The 17554-nt window shown below is 40.2% G+C and overlaps 1 protein-coding gene across 1 annotated transcript in view; it reads right to left on the bottom strand.

The window, feature by feature from the left end:
- LOC139728212 (uncharacterized) overlaps positions 1–17554 on the bottom strand; it is a 58054-nt gene that overhangs the window by 26434 nt on the left and 14066 nt on the right. The window contains exon 2 of the mRNA XM_071639177.1: positions 8453–9854. Within this exon, the coding sequence (XP_071495278.1) occupies positions 8453–9441 (989 nt within the window). The 5' untranslated portion in view covers positions 9442–9854. The remainder of the gene's footprint in view (positions 1–8452; positions 9855–17554) is intronic.

Here is a 17554-nt window from a genome sequence, read left to right as displayed (position 1 = left end):
GTGCTGTATTGAGTCAACTAAGTGCATATTAGCACGAGTGTACACGCATCATCCCTCCTGCCTAGTGGGAATGACACAGGCAGTTTTTTCCATGACGTATGAATGCTCTTCGCGTGTAGATCGCGCCGTAGGGAAGATCGCGCCCAAGTTCATGGCCAACTTACTAGGCAGGCACGATATTACAGATTACACAGAGGCCCGTACGTGGATGGGTTAATAGCACAACCCCCAGAGAGGACTCAATACTCTAACACAGTTTGTAAAGCACAATAACCTGTATAGGGTAATTGCATCATTGCAATTACAGACATTTCAGTGGCTTTTGGTTTCTTATCTATTCAATTGAGGTTAGGTTGCATGCCATTCAACACTCGGCAGCCCAAGGAATGACCGAATCCTGATTAAAGTTTTACAGCAGTCAACTTAAAAAAATGTTCCATCTGTTCTTTGCAGGCCATCTGCATTGACAAAGTTTCCCATTATCAACACATTTTCCAATGACTGGACATGGAAGTACAAAGTACAGTTCTGAGATTTTGAAAGTAACTACAGCTGGTTCTAATAAACAAGTACACATGAAAAATGTTAGTGCCATGCATAGAGATTAATCTAATGGACTACAACAAACACTTGATACAACAAAGAAGTTTCTTTCCTTTAAATACTTGATACACATGCACCACTATTACTCAGACTATTCGACTGTTGCGTGAACTTGGCTTAGGTTTCTTGCTACATTTGTAAAACAAAAAGGGTGTAGGTTGTAAAAGCTCCATAAAAGGGCAAGATTTACAAAGGAATTATTGTTCTGGTAAACAAGACTACATGACATAGAATCTTCAGTGTAGAGAAAGGTTATAGCTCAGGCTACATTCTACAGCACGCTCCATGTAAGCTGATGCCACTCTGTATTTTGAATTCCTTTCTAGACTCCCGGCTGAACACACGCACTTGACCATGACCGGAGGAAGGGGGACAGTGCCTTTGACAGTAAACTAGACGCGATGCAAACAACTGCAATTCGCTATTTTGCCTTGATGGTGGTAATGTTGATTCACATATGTATTTCTTTTTCAGTGAGAGCAGACATCACACAAGATATCTATGTGAAAGTGACAAATCTATTCTGTGACGTCTGGTTATGGTTGTGAAGATTGGGCCTACTGAAGAAGACTAGTCAACACCTCCTGCCTGGTAAATAAGATTAGTCTTGTCTCGCCAGAGAATGCATATAATGCACCCCTTCCCTCTCACTGCAGCTCCCTGGTATTGATGCAAAGCGCTGTGGTAACCAAGCTGCAAGGTATCATAAGGATGCTACAGGACACTACAGTATCTGGGTCTGGCTATATTGTTTTAGATATCACTTCTCATCATAAAAATAATAATAATAATGAAGAAATAACTAACAAAATAAATAAATAGATACACACACACACACACACCTGTATAAATATGTTAAAAATAACTCAAGAAAAATTAATAAAGAAAGAAATTTTCATAGAAAATACATAGCAATGATCCTACAACATCCTGAAATTCAACACTGAATAACATGCATCAAAGCAGACTTTACAGATAGCTGTGATGCCCAAATTCTTTTACACTGACTTGAATGAAAGCAACATGTCTCCGCAGGCCTTTAATCTTTTTACCATGAGGAGATATATCATAGAAGATCACAACAATACAAACCATGTTTTTTGAACCCATTTGACAACAAAAGGAAGGAATATTGACTTTTTATCTATTCTTTGGTTTTTGGTTTTTTGACTGTCTTTTGGTTGCTTTGTTTTGTTTTACTTTATTTATCTATTTTTATTGTTTTATTTTTCTTTTTTGCTCCTGAGTCGGACCTAGGGTCACACTATAGCTATCATCCAAGACTGGGAGATATTCACACTGGGTTGGGACTACCGATGATTTCCCTCAGCAATTGCACTGCGCACAACTTTTAGTGTTCAGCTTGCAACGTTGTACTTCCATTTTGCCAAGATGTAAGGTTATCTATTTAATTTGTGGAACTTAGACAACAGATGTTATACAGACAATATCACCAGGACACGACAAAGGAGGACATTGGAGTCAGACAGGTTCCTCCTGAATTTCCGGTAACATTTACCAGTAATGTTAAGTCTTCTGTTCAAACACTACTCATTAAATCCTTCCTGCATATTAACTTTGGGTAACTAGTATTCTGAGTTTTAAATCACTTCTTCCAGCACAGTTGACTCAAAACTGCAGATGCAAATGTTGACACTGGTTTCTCATTAGACTGTCCTAACATGTGATTCCACCAATTTCACTCCTCTAAAGAAGAAAGATAAACAAGACTATTAGCAATTAGAATGTTCTCACCAGTTTATGACGATCATTTTATCTCGCTCTGCACTTGCAGCCTTGTTACATCTCACACTGATGTATTATTCCTTTCTGCAGCTATTGGCCGTAACAGTGTCAAACGCCGCAAAAGACAACAGGTCCGGAGTAATTTCTGTGTACCAAGTTTACACAGGGGCTCCCAAACAGGCTTCATACACTTGATAACACAAGTGGAGAGTGAACCTGGCTCACCATTTGTGGTAAAACCGACTAGACACCATGCAAACATTAGCTCTTCCACACCAAGGACTGAGTGTGCAAAACAATAAATATGCCATCCCTGAAATGTGTCTGAAATCTACAGGCTTTTGTAAGTTTGCTTGCTCTAGAAACACCTGTTGAATAAAAATACCATACACAAGCACACACACACACACACACACACACAAATGAAAATTCCCTGAACTGGTTGTATGAACCCGAGCTAGTATAAATATTTCACATGTTCTTCTTGTTCACTGACATCAATCCATCAGTGAAAAGCACCATATTCCAAATGTCATTTTTCTGAATGCACATTTGAGAGAAGTTTGACAGGGGAAACACATAATATGTTTTGCTTTCATTACATATCAGCATGCATGCCTACACATATGCAAACATTTCAAAGGCAGGTACGAACAAACATGAATACCATTCATGCACGATCGACTACAAATACCTCAGATTCCTAAGCAAACATTCCTTTCAATGTCACCCCCTTGACAGGGATTGTTCACTCACACCTCCACACATTGTGGGCTGCATGCAGCAGAAGTGGGTATAGAGGTGTACGAGTCCCTTCCTCCTCCCTTAAAGGACAAGTTCACCTTCATAAACATAAGGATTGAGAGAATGTAGCAATATTAGTAGAACACATCATTGAAAGTTTGAGGAAAATAAGACAATCCGTTCAAAAGTTATGAATTTTTGAAGTTTTTGTGCAGTACCCGCTGGATGAGAAGACTACTGCAGTGTATGAATAACTTAGATGTCACATGCGTACAACAATATAAGGAAAATATAAAGAGAATTTCACAAAATTCCATCTTTTGACAAAAGTACACATTCCCCTGACTCGTTACCGATAAATGTTATGGGTAATATTATTCCCCCTGCCTTTAGAAAGAGGCAAGTCAATTGCTCTTTTATTATGCGAAAAAAGTGAAAATATGTTGAATTTTCTTTTATATTTTCTTTATACTGTTGTATGCATATGACTCACAAACTGTAGTAGTCTCCTCATCCAGCGGTTCCAACACAAAAATTTTAAAAATTCATAACTTTTGCATCGATTGTCCAATTTTCCTCAAACTTTCACTGATGTGTTCTACTAATATTGTTGCATTTTCTCAATCCTTATGTTTATGAAGGTGAACTTGTCCTTTAACTACAAACATGATGTACCCTACTTCCTATCCAATCTCAAATCATCATTCCATCACATGCCAATTCCAACTTCTGTATTGCCAGCTGTCACATGTGCAGTGCATCATTTCAAAATCGATACAAGATTGCTTTTTATGTATAAAGTACAGTGTAATTGCCAGAAGTTAAAGGACAAGTTCACCTTCATAAACATAAGGATTGAGAAAATGCAACAATATTAGTAGAACACATTAATGAAAGTTTGAGGAAAATTGGACAATCGATGCAAAAGTTATGAATTTTTAAAATTTTTGTGTTGGAACCGCTGGATTAGAAGACTACTACAGCTTGTGAGTCATATGCGTACAACAATATAAAGAAAATGTAAAAGAAAATTAAAAATATTTCACTTTTTTCGCATAATAAAAGAGCACTTGACTTGCCTGTTTCAAAAGGCAGGGGGAATAATATTACCCATAACATTTGTTGGTAACGAGTCAGGGGAATGTGTACTTTTGTCAAAAGATGGAATTTTGTGAAATTCTCTTTATATTTTCCTTATATTGTTGTACGCATGTGACATCTAAGTTATTCATACACTGCAGTAGTCTTCTCATCCAGCGGTTACTGCACAAAAACTTCAAACATTCATAACTTTTGAACGGATTGTCTGATTTTCCTCAAACTTTCAATGATGTGTTCTACTAATATTGCTACATTCTCTCAATCCTTATGTTTATGAAGGCGAACTTGTCCTTTAACAGTATGGGCGGCAGAGTGTCACATTTCAGCACACAATCCTTGAAATACACTCACTGTGTCTTCGTGAAAGTTGGACATAAACGACCAATGCGCCGTGCCTATTGAGGCTATTGAGGCCTATTGAGGTTTCTGTAGGAAAAGCTATCAGGTATTACATACTGATACAAAGCAGATGTCTTGTGTGAACACATTTAGGTGATCTTACAGCAGATACGTACCAATATTTCATCCACAGACAAGAATCCATAATTTTTTAATGGTTTGATAAAAAGAGAAACAAGAACACAGTACCCTTTTAGAGAATTATCAACAAAATCTACATTATATCCACAAAAACAGAGACTGCATAATAAGTTTATACTGTAGTTTGTCCTATGATGAAATATTGTTAATTGCAACTTTAATAGTATGACTGCCTTTACACCACCCACACAAAGGGAATACCATACTAAAATATCCACCAAATTTTGGAGTTCAAATAAAAGCAACCTATATTCTCCCTCTACTCCACTCCCTTCTGATAGACAGGACCCTTGTGTGGTAGCAGTTTTTGTTTGTGTTAATGGACTTTGCCCATGATGTGCAATGGGAAATGCAATCTGGGCTTAAACACAATAATGTACATTATGCTTAGCAAGGAATGATTTGCGGCTTGGGAATTATCCTGCATTTTGTACACTGTGATACCAGCAAAAGGATGAAAAATGTGAAAATCCTTTCCTTACTTTTGTTTTGTTAACATGATTCATATAATCACTAGCAGACTACCAATAGCCATCGAAAATAAAGCAATGCTAGTACTGTCTAAAACATTAGCTGAAGTAAGTATAGCATCAAAGATTTTCCCAATTTTTTCCACCTCAAGTTCATACAGAACTCCTACTTATACATTTTTCCGCCTTCTCTACTACAATGACCGTTATCTGATCACTAGTTCAAGAAGCGTAGAGAGATCCAAAGTCCACATTCACCACTAGCCCCTTGAACTTGAGATCTTATCATTGCCTTGCTACATGTAGGTCTCCTTCGAGCACCAGGCTGATAGTGTTTTTCCATTCACAAAATGATCTCCACTTCGTCTGGCAGGAAGTCAAATTAGGACAGAATGGTGACCCTTGAACTCTGTACTCCCCTGGATGAGCAGCGTGCACTCCTGTTGGCGCGCACGTGTTTCGACACGACTACTGTACTACTACGAAGGTTAGACTAATGGTATGACTGGGTGTGTTACAGTGGCTCAGCCACAACTTCTCATTTGCTCTCCTTTCTCATTATGATTCTTACAAGTCACATTTGTAGCTCACTTGTGGTCCACTGAACTATGTTGAACAACATAACAAGGACAGCCAATAATATGATTTTCATGTACAATGCAAACTTTTCCAGGCTAACCAAGAATCCAACTTTTTGATCTCAAGATTCTCTACCAGTGCAAGGCAAGATGCTGGAAGGTAAAATGGCTATATAATGTTACACTCAGACAGCTTGGCCACCATAATCATGAGCACCACTGTTAACCACTTTTGTGCCCATGCATTTCGCATCACTTGCCAAGCCTTTTCATCAGCATTCACTTTATAGGCCTACTTCTAAACTTGACCTAGTTGTAAAGTTAGCAAGCACACTCAGGTGTAGCAATATGCCTCAGTCCAACAGGAACGTAATGGTGACACAATAAAGACTGTTTGGGGATAAGGTACAGTGTAATCTCTATTCAATGATAATTACAGCTTCCAGGTATCTGTGCCAGTTGTTGGAGAAAGCACTCCGGTGTGCGAGCCAAGCGGTAAATGAAGTACAAAAAGGGTTAATTAGCTACATATCAGAAGCCCCAATTGGAAGGACACCGCTGGGTCTGTACTGATAACATAGCCTAGACAGATTTGTGACAGAGATATCACAATGATCAATGCTTTATATTGCTTGTGCAACATTCACACATTTGACAAGATATGACAAGATGCAGGCATTGAGCCTATTTGTATTTTGCAGTATGCAGGAGAACGAAAATTTGGTGTTTTCAGCCTCATGCTGGCATATGCATAATTAGCTCGAGATGAAATTTGCCACATGTGATTTTGATATCACATTCAAACCTCACACACAATATGATGAGATTGATTTTCCAGTTGGTTGGGGTGGGGAATGAGGGTTCTAAAAACACTGCTTCCCATGGAGAGCACTTCTTAACATGAATTTTCCTTCCTCCCATGTCTTGTTTATCACAAATGCAGTGAAATGGGAAATCTACAGATCATCACTTCAACCCTGTGATTAATACAAAATTAAGATAATTCAGACAAAACAATTTAAATGATTTTTAAAATATATTTAGATGCATGTTTTTAACATGAATTTGGTGGTTTTGATTCATAGGATGGTAGCAAACAAAAGAGGAAAGATATGACACATGCCTACAGCTTTCAACATGATGTCAACATCTCGCAGTCCACAATGCGTTGATTTTCGGTTTCCTTAACAATACATACACGATATGAGCTGCATCAGCCTGTTCTACACTCTCTCCAGATAATGTCATTATCCAGCGGCAGTGGGAAGGATGTCACAAATTAGAGGTCAAGTCCACTGTAGGTCAGCGCCGGAGTGACCAGGGAAGTTGAGATTGAACCATCGTGATCAGAGTGTCTACGACAACGCAAGACCCATCCTGCCTAGCCATCCCACACAGGCAGCATTTTGGCTATAACTGCTTTATTGTCTGTACATGAACTGCATTTTCTCTGATGATTATCTGCCAAGGGAGGAGGTTGTGTTTTTGTTACCGTTGGTTTGTTTGTTTGTCCATGTGCAAAATAACTCAAAAAATTGTAAACGGATTTGGATGAAACTTGCTGTAAAGGTTTAGAATGACACAAGGAACATATGATTTAATACATTTTGGTAGTGATCCAGAAATTTTTATGGATTTTATGAAGGATTTTCGATATTTTGGCAGGTAGGGTCAATGAACTTTGTAGTTCAAGCTGCACATTTTTGGAGGTTTTCTTTATACGTGCACTAAAATGCGTGCTCTAGTTTCTGCAAGGGCAAGGCGGACTGCGCAGCTAAGGGTTGATCTATACTACAATACTAGTATTGGAAATTCTCGGCATGCACATGTATGGGTGGAAATCACTGATCTCTATGGAAGAACAATTTTGATCATTGATGGAAATTAGCTTCTTGGCAGAGGTCTGCGCTCTCAGAGTGCTTCTCTAGTTTCAAATGTCTCCTGTGCAAATTACAGCAGGGCCTGGTAAGAGATATCTTCCCAAAAAACATAAAGAGCTATCGGCACTTCAGAGATTAATTTATCCCAGTGTTGCTTTCAGAAAACGCATTGAGACCCCTTTAGTAATCAAGCAGTGATCAGGCTTTCAGCAAAGCTGAGAAATTTAATAATAATGAAAAAAAAAATGCATTCTGGCTCTCTGAATACCTGTATAACATGAGGGCTGAAAAATAATACAAGGTCATATCTTTGTTGCCATGTAACTTCCACTTTACATAATATATTATGAACATAACTTTCTGGCAGTTTCAGGCAGATTTTTGAAATGTACTTCATTGTTTTGTCGTTGTTTTTCAAAACAAAAAAATTGGTAACAACCAAGTCAAGACACAAGTATAAAAATAGAATTTGAGACAAAAGACTCTCGTTACTTGACCAAGACAGCTTAGAACAGAAGTGAAGAGAATGCCATAGTGGCCCATGTTATAATGCCTCTCGTACATCAAAACTGCTGCACCTTTCTTGGTACCTAATTTCACTACAACTTTCTAAATAGTTTGCAGCATTTGCATGATTCATGCCTAGCTTCATTACAAATATCATTTTCTTTTCTGTGTCTCTCTCCCTGGGATATATTCTCTCTTCATTACAGTAAGGAATTATTTTTCCTACAGGTGTCACAGAATATCACTACACTGGATACCTGAAAAGTCACACTGCAACACTCACCTTTCATTGGTTCCGAGAGGGGGCATGGCATTGGAGCCATGGGCCTTTTCCTCCAGGAGCACGGATGACGCCCAGTCGACAGACTGAATCTTTGGAAGGTCATTGCTCTTCTTGTTTCCCTTTTTCGAGGACGATGACCCTTTCCCACTGCTCGTCGCTGATCCCTTGCCACCTGTTGTCGCCGACCCCTTGCCATTGGTCTGGTTGGACTGCTTGCCCTTCTTTCCCGACTTAGCATTGGTAGAGGGTGCCTTGATGGATGTCTGATTGTCTAGCACATTACCGTTTGCTATCGACGCATTGGTGGTTGTTGACAGGTTTGTCGACTTACGGATTGCATTGTCCAGGGGAGGGGGTGAGGATTGGAGGGTTTGCTGTTTCGTCGGGACACAGGCTTCCTGAACGGGCTGGGGCTTTGCACAGACTACGCTTTCTTGGACAGGGGTAGGAACGCTCTCGTCCACAGTTTGCATATCATCCACAATGTGTTCATTTGATACATTCAGCGAGGACCCAGAGGATGCGTTCGTGTCCATACTGCACTCCAACATGAACTCATCAACTACATTTGCTATGGTGTCCTCAACTGGTCTGTCTCTTTCTATATTGTCATTTTCGTTATTCATTGTTTCTCTCGTTTCCTCCTCAGCGTGATTCAATTTTTCTAAAACCTTCTCGATGGTTTCAATGTCCGGGGTGCAGGGATTCGTGCAGGAGTTGCTTTCGTCACACTCACATTTCTTATCATCCTTCTGCGCAAGATTTCTTGCTGCTGTCTCCTGTTCAGCTTCCTGCCTCAGTCTGTCCTCGATGGCCTGCGTCCCCTTGCCGACATTCTCCATAACCATCGCCTCCCTATCCTCCTCCTGCTCTGCCTTCATCTTCGCCCGCTTCATGTTGTTCCGTGTATAGAGGTAGTAGCCGGCCAGGCCCGCTGCTGTTAGTGCGGTGCCGCAAGCGACCGCCTTGGCGTAGCGCAGCTGAGCCATGTTGGCGGTGGACTTTCTTGACTTGCAGCACAATCTCTCCAGAGCGCTGGCTCACAAACCAAATATCAGCTTCCCCGTCGATGTCTCATTAATATCGCACAACTCATAAAAATTGTGCGGGGTACCGCATGTGATGCTGAAGCGTGTTAAATCACAAATCTGTTCCCAACTGTCACATTGATGTGTGTAACACAAGGAGGACAGCTGGGTTGAGTCGGGTGCCACCTCCGGCTATCACAATGGCTGTTTGCTCTGTAGTAGGAATCGGTGTGTGGGGTCACCAGCACGCAGTGTAAATTTACAGGGTCAAACTTCAGGCTTTCATCAGAGCTGCTCAGAATAGCAGACCATTGTTCAAACGGTGGGCTGTGTCTGATGTAATCCCCTTCTGTAGATGATGGTAGATGAGGTTCCTATAAAAGGAGTGGAAAATACATGGAAAATATTATGCAAGTCCTCTGTGCGTCTGCATCAGAGCCAGTAATGCAAATTTGAGTTCAACACAAGCAAATCTCATGCAATTAACATATTTGCAAAAGTGTTTATCAAATGCCTGATATTTGAGTCAATTAAATCAATATTCTGCATAAAACTGTTGCAGTGAAGAGTCACAATGCACTCTTGAGCAAGTTTGTTATAGTAACGTCTTTATTTCTTATTCAAGAAACAAGTGGAAAATCAATCTAGATCAACATTATATCATTTCAAAATTTATCTTTGTTTTTTTTTGATGGATTCAGGCTAATATGTTTTGATGAGATATTTATCATACAATAAAGTGGTACCTTGCTTATATCAACAATGGATTCATTAAAGATGACAAAAATTGTAAAGCAGCATGCAAACATTATCAATTTACGGGGAAAAAAAAGCAATACTAACATCTTTGGACAAACATAGAAATGTATCAAATATCCTGTCTATGTAAGGGGCATGGTACAGCATATAAAGTCCTATAAAATTCATCTCAAGAGATGCAGTGAGAGTGAGACAGAAACCATGTCTACTACAGTGAAAGGAGGTGAGGGATGTAATGCCACAGGTATTACAGATGAAAACAATGGAACAGCATGCCGATTACAACCTAACCCAAGAAGAAGAGGGAAACGCATGATGCCACAATGTACATGTACAACTATTGCAAAGTCTGCCTCTCCTATTGACCTCTGCCCATATTCTTAAAGGCCACCAGAGCGTGTCTGCTAAACACGAGGTAGGAGCACTGAATGGATAAATGCAGAGCGCAGGAGATCGCGCGGGCCAACAAATCAATACGGATCTATGCAGGGGACCCTGGCAGCACCACGGGGGAATTGTTCCAGTTTGAAGAAAATGGCGCTGAAGGACAGCAGTGATGACCGAGACTGTCATTGAGGACTAGGAGAGCCCTGCTGGTTTAGGACCTCTCAATTCAGCTCATTTACGGGAGTCTGGTAGAAGAAATACAGCTTCATATTGTTGCACAACTATTTTGGGCGGAGGCAGGCTTTAGGAATGAACTCTTTGATATAAAATAAAACATTCTGAAGAAAATGTGAATGAAGGAAGTTCAGGATGCAGGACAACAACTGATATCATTTGAAGAATTTACAAAAACTCATAGAACAATTTCAGATCCCCATCACACATAAAAGATACCAAACAGATGATATCCTTCAGCCAGCAAAAGTGGCGGATCCAAGGAGGGCCGCACCGGGCATACTCACGCCAACCCCCCCCCCCCCCCCTCCCCCAATCGAGAAGCTGCTTACCAGTCAGTTTCAAAGCATTTTCAGCAGTGCTCCATTACCCAGACTGCACTTCAACGAAATAGGTCACCTTTCACTATTGGTAACAAACATAAAATACTTATCATGAATATACATGGTACAGGTAAAATACAGTCAAACCTGCCTTAGCGGCCACCTGTCTATAGCGGCCCCCCGTCTATAGCGGCCACTGCAAAATTCCCCCCGAGAGAAAAGCCCTGTTAAAGACCCTGTGTATAGTGGCCACCTCTCTAATGCAGCCAGCGGCCACAATTTTTTTTTTTCCAGCAGGAGATATTAACCTGTCTATAGCGGCCAAAAACCCAATGGAGCCGTAGCCAAGGCGATAATTCAGCGTGTTCTTCTGTTTGGTAGCCGTGCGGGCAGGCAACGTTCAGTGATTGCCACCGCTGCATTCATCCCTCATTCAGTCATAATAATGCACGATTGTTCAGCTTTCTTCATGACAATAAACATGCTACTGTGCAACAATTTCATATACTACCGGCATGGTTAAATGCATGAAACACACGGTGTATGCATACGTACACACATACACTGTACATGTAAGGATACAACGATGATACATGTACATGTAAGCAATGCACACAAAGTTGGATTACCTGTCTATAGCGGCCACCTGTCTATAACGGCCACTTTTTCCATCTCCCTTGGGTGGCCGCTATAGACAGGTTTGACTGTACATGAGGCACATGGGTATCCTATTTGTTCTATTACACGGTCAGGCACCTAACTGTCCTTTAGAAGTTTAGTACCCTGTACATCTTCTTGGGGCATACAACCATTAACACCTATGAATATAAGTTGGACTAAGCCTCTCTACCAAACAGAAGATGGAATAAAGGACAGAGGTAGATAACTATCTTTGCTACCATACTGTACTGCAATGATATTAGATATTGGGAGCTGATTATCTGGAGGAGAGCAAACAAGTGTGCCCATGTAATCTAATCCTCTTTACCACTGAGAAGCAGGGCTGTTTGCCTCTCTTCTGAATCATCTACTCTACAGTCACACACACACACACACACACACACACACACACACACAAATACATACACAAATGCACACATATCATGAACTATTCACATAGGCCATCAAATGGGGACCTGTCCAACTACTGGAGTTTGGGCATCTAACCATGTAAGAAGACTTTGTTTTTCACGAGAATATGAACTTAGAACAAATCTAATGTGAATACCCACAGAATGATATTCACTTGAAAAAAAAAAAAACACCTGTACAGATGGACTCAATTTAAAGGCATTTTTAATAATTAGTGGCCTGTAACAGACACCTGGTTTGTGATAGGCTACAACTGTACATAACAGAGCATGTCCATGGTCAGTCAGCTGGATGTACACTGTATATACAAAAAGAGTTGAAAAATAAAATTGTATTGCTCACTTGTTTATTTATCTAAAAACAAAGTTTATACTAAATCTGTATCCATGTTTTGTTGAAGCTTATGTGATTCAAATTTCCTTAAAATATTATGTACGATGTACTCATGTCAGCGTTATGCATACTGCTTTGTATTACTTTATATGGAAATAAAATAATTTGAATGTGAAATTTGAATTTATCATTTAAATAGAGCTTGTTTGAAGGCATTTGAAAGTCAGTATATGAATAAACAACCACAAATAATACACTAACACACACATACAGAAAAGGACTTTACCTCCCAACATTAAACAGGTCACATGATTATCGCAAGCCCATGGTGGTATGGGCAGAATATGAAGCTCTTTATAGGGCAGGTGAACATGAGTAATATCATTAACAACATCTGAATGGATGCCAGCTTCCCCCCCCCCCTCCCCCATTCTCTGTTGGGACTGCAGGTAATCATTTATTCGGTACAAAATGACCCCTTTTCAGTTGCAGCACTTTCAGCACTTCTTCCTGGTACTTACTAATGCCAAAATTCATTGGCCTGTAACATCTCTGGCACAATGCTAAATGAGATATTAATGAAATGCTAAAATTTCATTAAGGAAAACCCTTGTCACTGCCTTTTTAAACTCCATGGGGAGTTTACCCAGCAGTCAAATGATGGTTCACTGAGATGCTTGGGTCTCAAAGGCATCGCTGAACTGTAAGTTTTTGTATTTTAAAGGACAAGTCCACCTTCATATACATAAGGATTGAGAGAATGCAGCAATATTAGTAGAACACATCAGTGAAAGTTTGAGGAAAATTGGACAATCCGTTCAAAAGTTACGAATATTTTAAGTATCTGTGCAGTCACTGCTGGAAGAGAAGACTACTACAGCGTATGATGTCACATGCGTACAACTATATAAGGAAAATACAAAGAGAATTTCACAAAACTTTACTTTTTGAACAAAGTGCACAGTTTTTCAACTTGCTACTGATGTATGTTTAAAGGGTAATATTATTCCCCCTGCCTTCTGAAAGAGAGAAGTCGAGCGTTCTTTTGTTATGCTAGAAAAATGGAAATATGTTGAATTTTCTTCATTCTTTCTTTTAATCGTTGTACTCATGTGACATCACAAGCTATAGTATTCTTTTCATCCAGCCATGACTGAGCAGAAACTTCAAAAATTCATAACTTTTTAACAAATTGTCCAATTTTGCTCAAACTCTCACTGATGTGTTCTACTAATATTGCTGCATTCAATCAACCCACATGTCTATGAAGGTGAACTTGACCTTTAAATTCTCACTACTGTGGTTGCAGCTTTTCAGGGAGCCAAGCTCACACTGAAGGATCCTCCTTTTTTTACTTCCAAGGATTCTGATCATATCTTGTTACCATTTGTTCAGTTCAATGGGAAGACAAACATAATCAAGTTCAAATTTCATGATTATTCAATCACCTCCTATATGGACACATCTCCACAATAACTTTACAGTCATCCAAAGTACATTTTTACTACCGGTACCAGAGACTCCAACCCAAAGCACCTTCTGATCTGGAGATTCTCCCGCCTGAAACCCCTAGCAAACGGGAGACTCCAACTTGATGTGCGCGAAGCGCGAAGTTCCTAGGGTTCTAGATGCTCTCTTGTGCTATCTAAGGCTTATTTTTTCAACACACGATAGAAATAAGAAAGAAATCCTTTCCAACGGGAGACAAAGAGCCAGGACGGGAGAAATTAAATCTCAAACGGGAGAACGGGAGATTTTGCAAAAATGGGTTTTCGGCGGGAGATCTCCCGTCGAAAACGGGAGAGTTGGAGTCTCTGCGGTACCAGTATTTGATCCTTCACAGCATCTAGAGCCTATATGAATTAACCATATCACTTAATAGGACCCTAGTATAAAATCTGAAGGCTGTGAAATTACATGAATAAAACCAAATTAAAACTAAACTAAATTCACAATATTGTGTGCTTTAGACATAGTTTTGACAACGGACCATCCCCCAACCCTTTACAAAGCAAAAGGGCAAGATCAATGAAGCTACCCCCTCCTTTTTTTGTATGGGGGGGGGGCATCGACTCTGGGATATGGGGGGGGGCAACGATTGACTCAAATCATTGAGACTATTTTACACACAGCTCTGTGCTTTGGCCTACATAGTATGATCCCATCACTCACTAAAGTAGCCTCACAGGTGCTAGTGCCTGCAGTTCTTTTACAGAAGGACAAAAAGGAGTAAAGGAAAAGAGAGATAGTGAGAAAAAGAGAGGGCTACAGGGAATAATTTTCCTGGTATCGCATCGCAATTTGCTACGCATTTTTACACCACTGCTACACAAGCTAACTTTTGTGTAGCAGTTTTCTTCCAAAGAAGTGCACAGGATCTGGATACCATTTGAAATATTGTTCATCAGCTGAAATTGCTAATCAAATTTGAGTTGGAAAATCATTCCCTGGGCTACAAAGAGAGAACTCTCAAAAACGGACTCCTCATCGCTGTCTACATGAAATATATGGGAAGACACCACACACATATCATACATTCAACCTACTGAATAAGTGGTTTCTTTCGCGTGCAGATACTTTCGCGGTTTCCATCGATGCCGACTTTTTCGCGTGTGCTTAAATTCGCGGTCGGCAAAATCTGTGAATTCACAGTCAGCAAAAACTGTTTTATTTTGCACATAAAAACCCAAACTACAACTGTATAATCCAATTACTCTTTTATTTATCAAATAGAAATTAGAATTAAAGGCAGGCTTACCTGAAATCCCGTCTCTCGAGTACTTTATAACATGCTTGTACCTACATTGCGCGGTATCGCTGTGTGTGTTGACCATCAATACACTCAATGCGCGGAATCTCGGAGTGTGTGCATGTGCGCAATAGCGTTGTAACAAGCGGCGAGTTCAAAACATTTTCGCGTGATGTTAAATTCGCGGTTCGACCTCAAAGCGCGAAAATAAAACCACCGTGAAAGAAACCACTTTTACAGTACACTGTACATCCCTTCCTACTTGGATATATTCTTCATGTAGAATAGAACCACAGGGAGGAAGAACAGGGAGCTGCCTGCCATGAGGCTAGGCACTATAGCAGTAATTCTCGTGCGTGCCACACTACACACATCACTCCCCAATGTGAGCACATGGCACTCACTCACACGTGGTCCCATTCGATACCACAGCAAATACCATGGCACATCTGGGTCTCTTTCTCTCTCTCTCTCCCGCACTCTGAAGGTTTAGAGCAGTCAGCATGGCACACTGTGCAATACAATGTGCATGACGGAGTAGAGCTGCCACTGCTAGACAGCACTACTGTATATCACTGTATCTATTCGCTTGTGCCCTAAGTGTTAGCAGATGTGATGCAATGTATTCAACGTATATGGCAGATAAATTTCTCTTCATCTTCCTAGTCAGATGAATAGTATTGGATTCAGGTGTACCATGTGACACTGGCTCGTCAATACAAGGTATCTGACTGTAGTAATACACAAGGAAACGGATTTGAAAGAATCAAATACCTCTCTCCTTACAGTCTCCATCTTATGACCTTACAATTCACTCTCTGCATTCTACCTCGGTAAATAACAAACAATCAAACAAGCAAACCTGCAGAAAACATTATTGTCAGCACCCCAGGTATTACAGCCATGTGATTCTAGGCAATATGGGCACATGACCACTATTACAATCAACCTTTAATATGACAGAGCACATTTGTATATTCGTAGCATGGCCTACAATGTAGACAGAAATCCACACACACTTCTGATCAGAGGCCACATGGAAACTGTGTTTTACTGTGGTACTAATAATGAACTTGCCATCTCAAAATAGCTCAGGAAGAATTCTGTATGCTCTTGTATCAAACTGATGAAAATGGTGACAATATCAGTAAACACTGATCACAATGCAGAATACAGGGCTCTTTGGTTGTTGTTTTTCTTTTCTCTCTCTGTCCAGTAATATTTGCTGACTTTCACCTACTGTAAAGGTGGATATTTTCGCGCGACTTATTTTTCGCGCTCGGCCTGTCAAGAAGAGTTTTGCATGTTTTTAATTCCGCGGAATCAAGACATCAACTACTGGAACATACCGCAAGCAAACAAATTTGCATGCTTTTATTTTTCCACTTTTAGAGTATTATGAGAAGTGTGGGGTGAAGTCCCGACATACACTGTAGGCTTACAGACTGCTGTACACTTTTATACTGCGGATGATGTCTACAAAAGTTCATGCTAGTTCTCTACAGGAAAACTGAGCAATAATCCATGAGAGAGCAGAGTATGTTCACAGAAGCACATCACCTATAGTATCATAGCAAAGGGTAACCATATCATGCACGGACAAAAGGACTTGTTTCTAGGAATGATCTACTCATAGTGTGTAATTGAGACTATGCCCTCTATATTGGCATTTCCTGTTCGTGTTTAAGATAAGGCAATTGATACTGTTTCAGGTAATTTGCTTTGTAGGAGTCTAAAAGACACAAAATGTTCGATTTTTTCCATGCCTGCCCTCTCTTTATGTGCCCCCACCCCCCCCCCCCCCCCCACCCCATTATTCTTTTTCTTATACATTCTTTGCTGTGCCTCAGGCAGCTTATGACATAAAATTGTTGCACTATAAATTTTCATTATTACAATCACCATTAGGACAAATGGAACAAAGCTGGTTACAGATCAGTCATACATTGTAGTCAATCCCACTTTGATGAGCATAAAAGATGATGGGGCATAAATCCCACCAAATAAAAATTGGCCAGCATGATGCTTTAATCAACCAAGGCTGCATTCATCTAAAAACTTTCTGAGGCAGAATCACGATCCTAAATGCGTTTGCGGCGTTTTCAGGGGTTAGATAAACGCAACCGTGTTTTCAAACGCATTTAGAAACGCCGTTTTGAAACGCCTTTCAAAGTGCGTTTTGAAACACATTTGAGAC

The sequence above is a fragment of the Diadema antillarum genome, unplaced genomic scaffold, assembly GCF_040938485.1.
Source record: "Diadema antillarum isolate AM-2024a unplaced genomic scaffold, OU_Dant_1.0 seq00000169_RagTag, whole genome shotgun sequence".
Classification (NCBI taxonomy): domain Eukaryota; kingdom Metazoa; phylum Echinodermata; class Echinoidea; order Diadematoida; family Diadematidae; genus Diadema; species Diadema antillarum.
The sequence above is the reverse complement of the archived record's forward strand: the minus strand, read 5'-3'. Positions and strand labels throughout refer to the sequence as shown.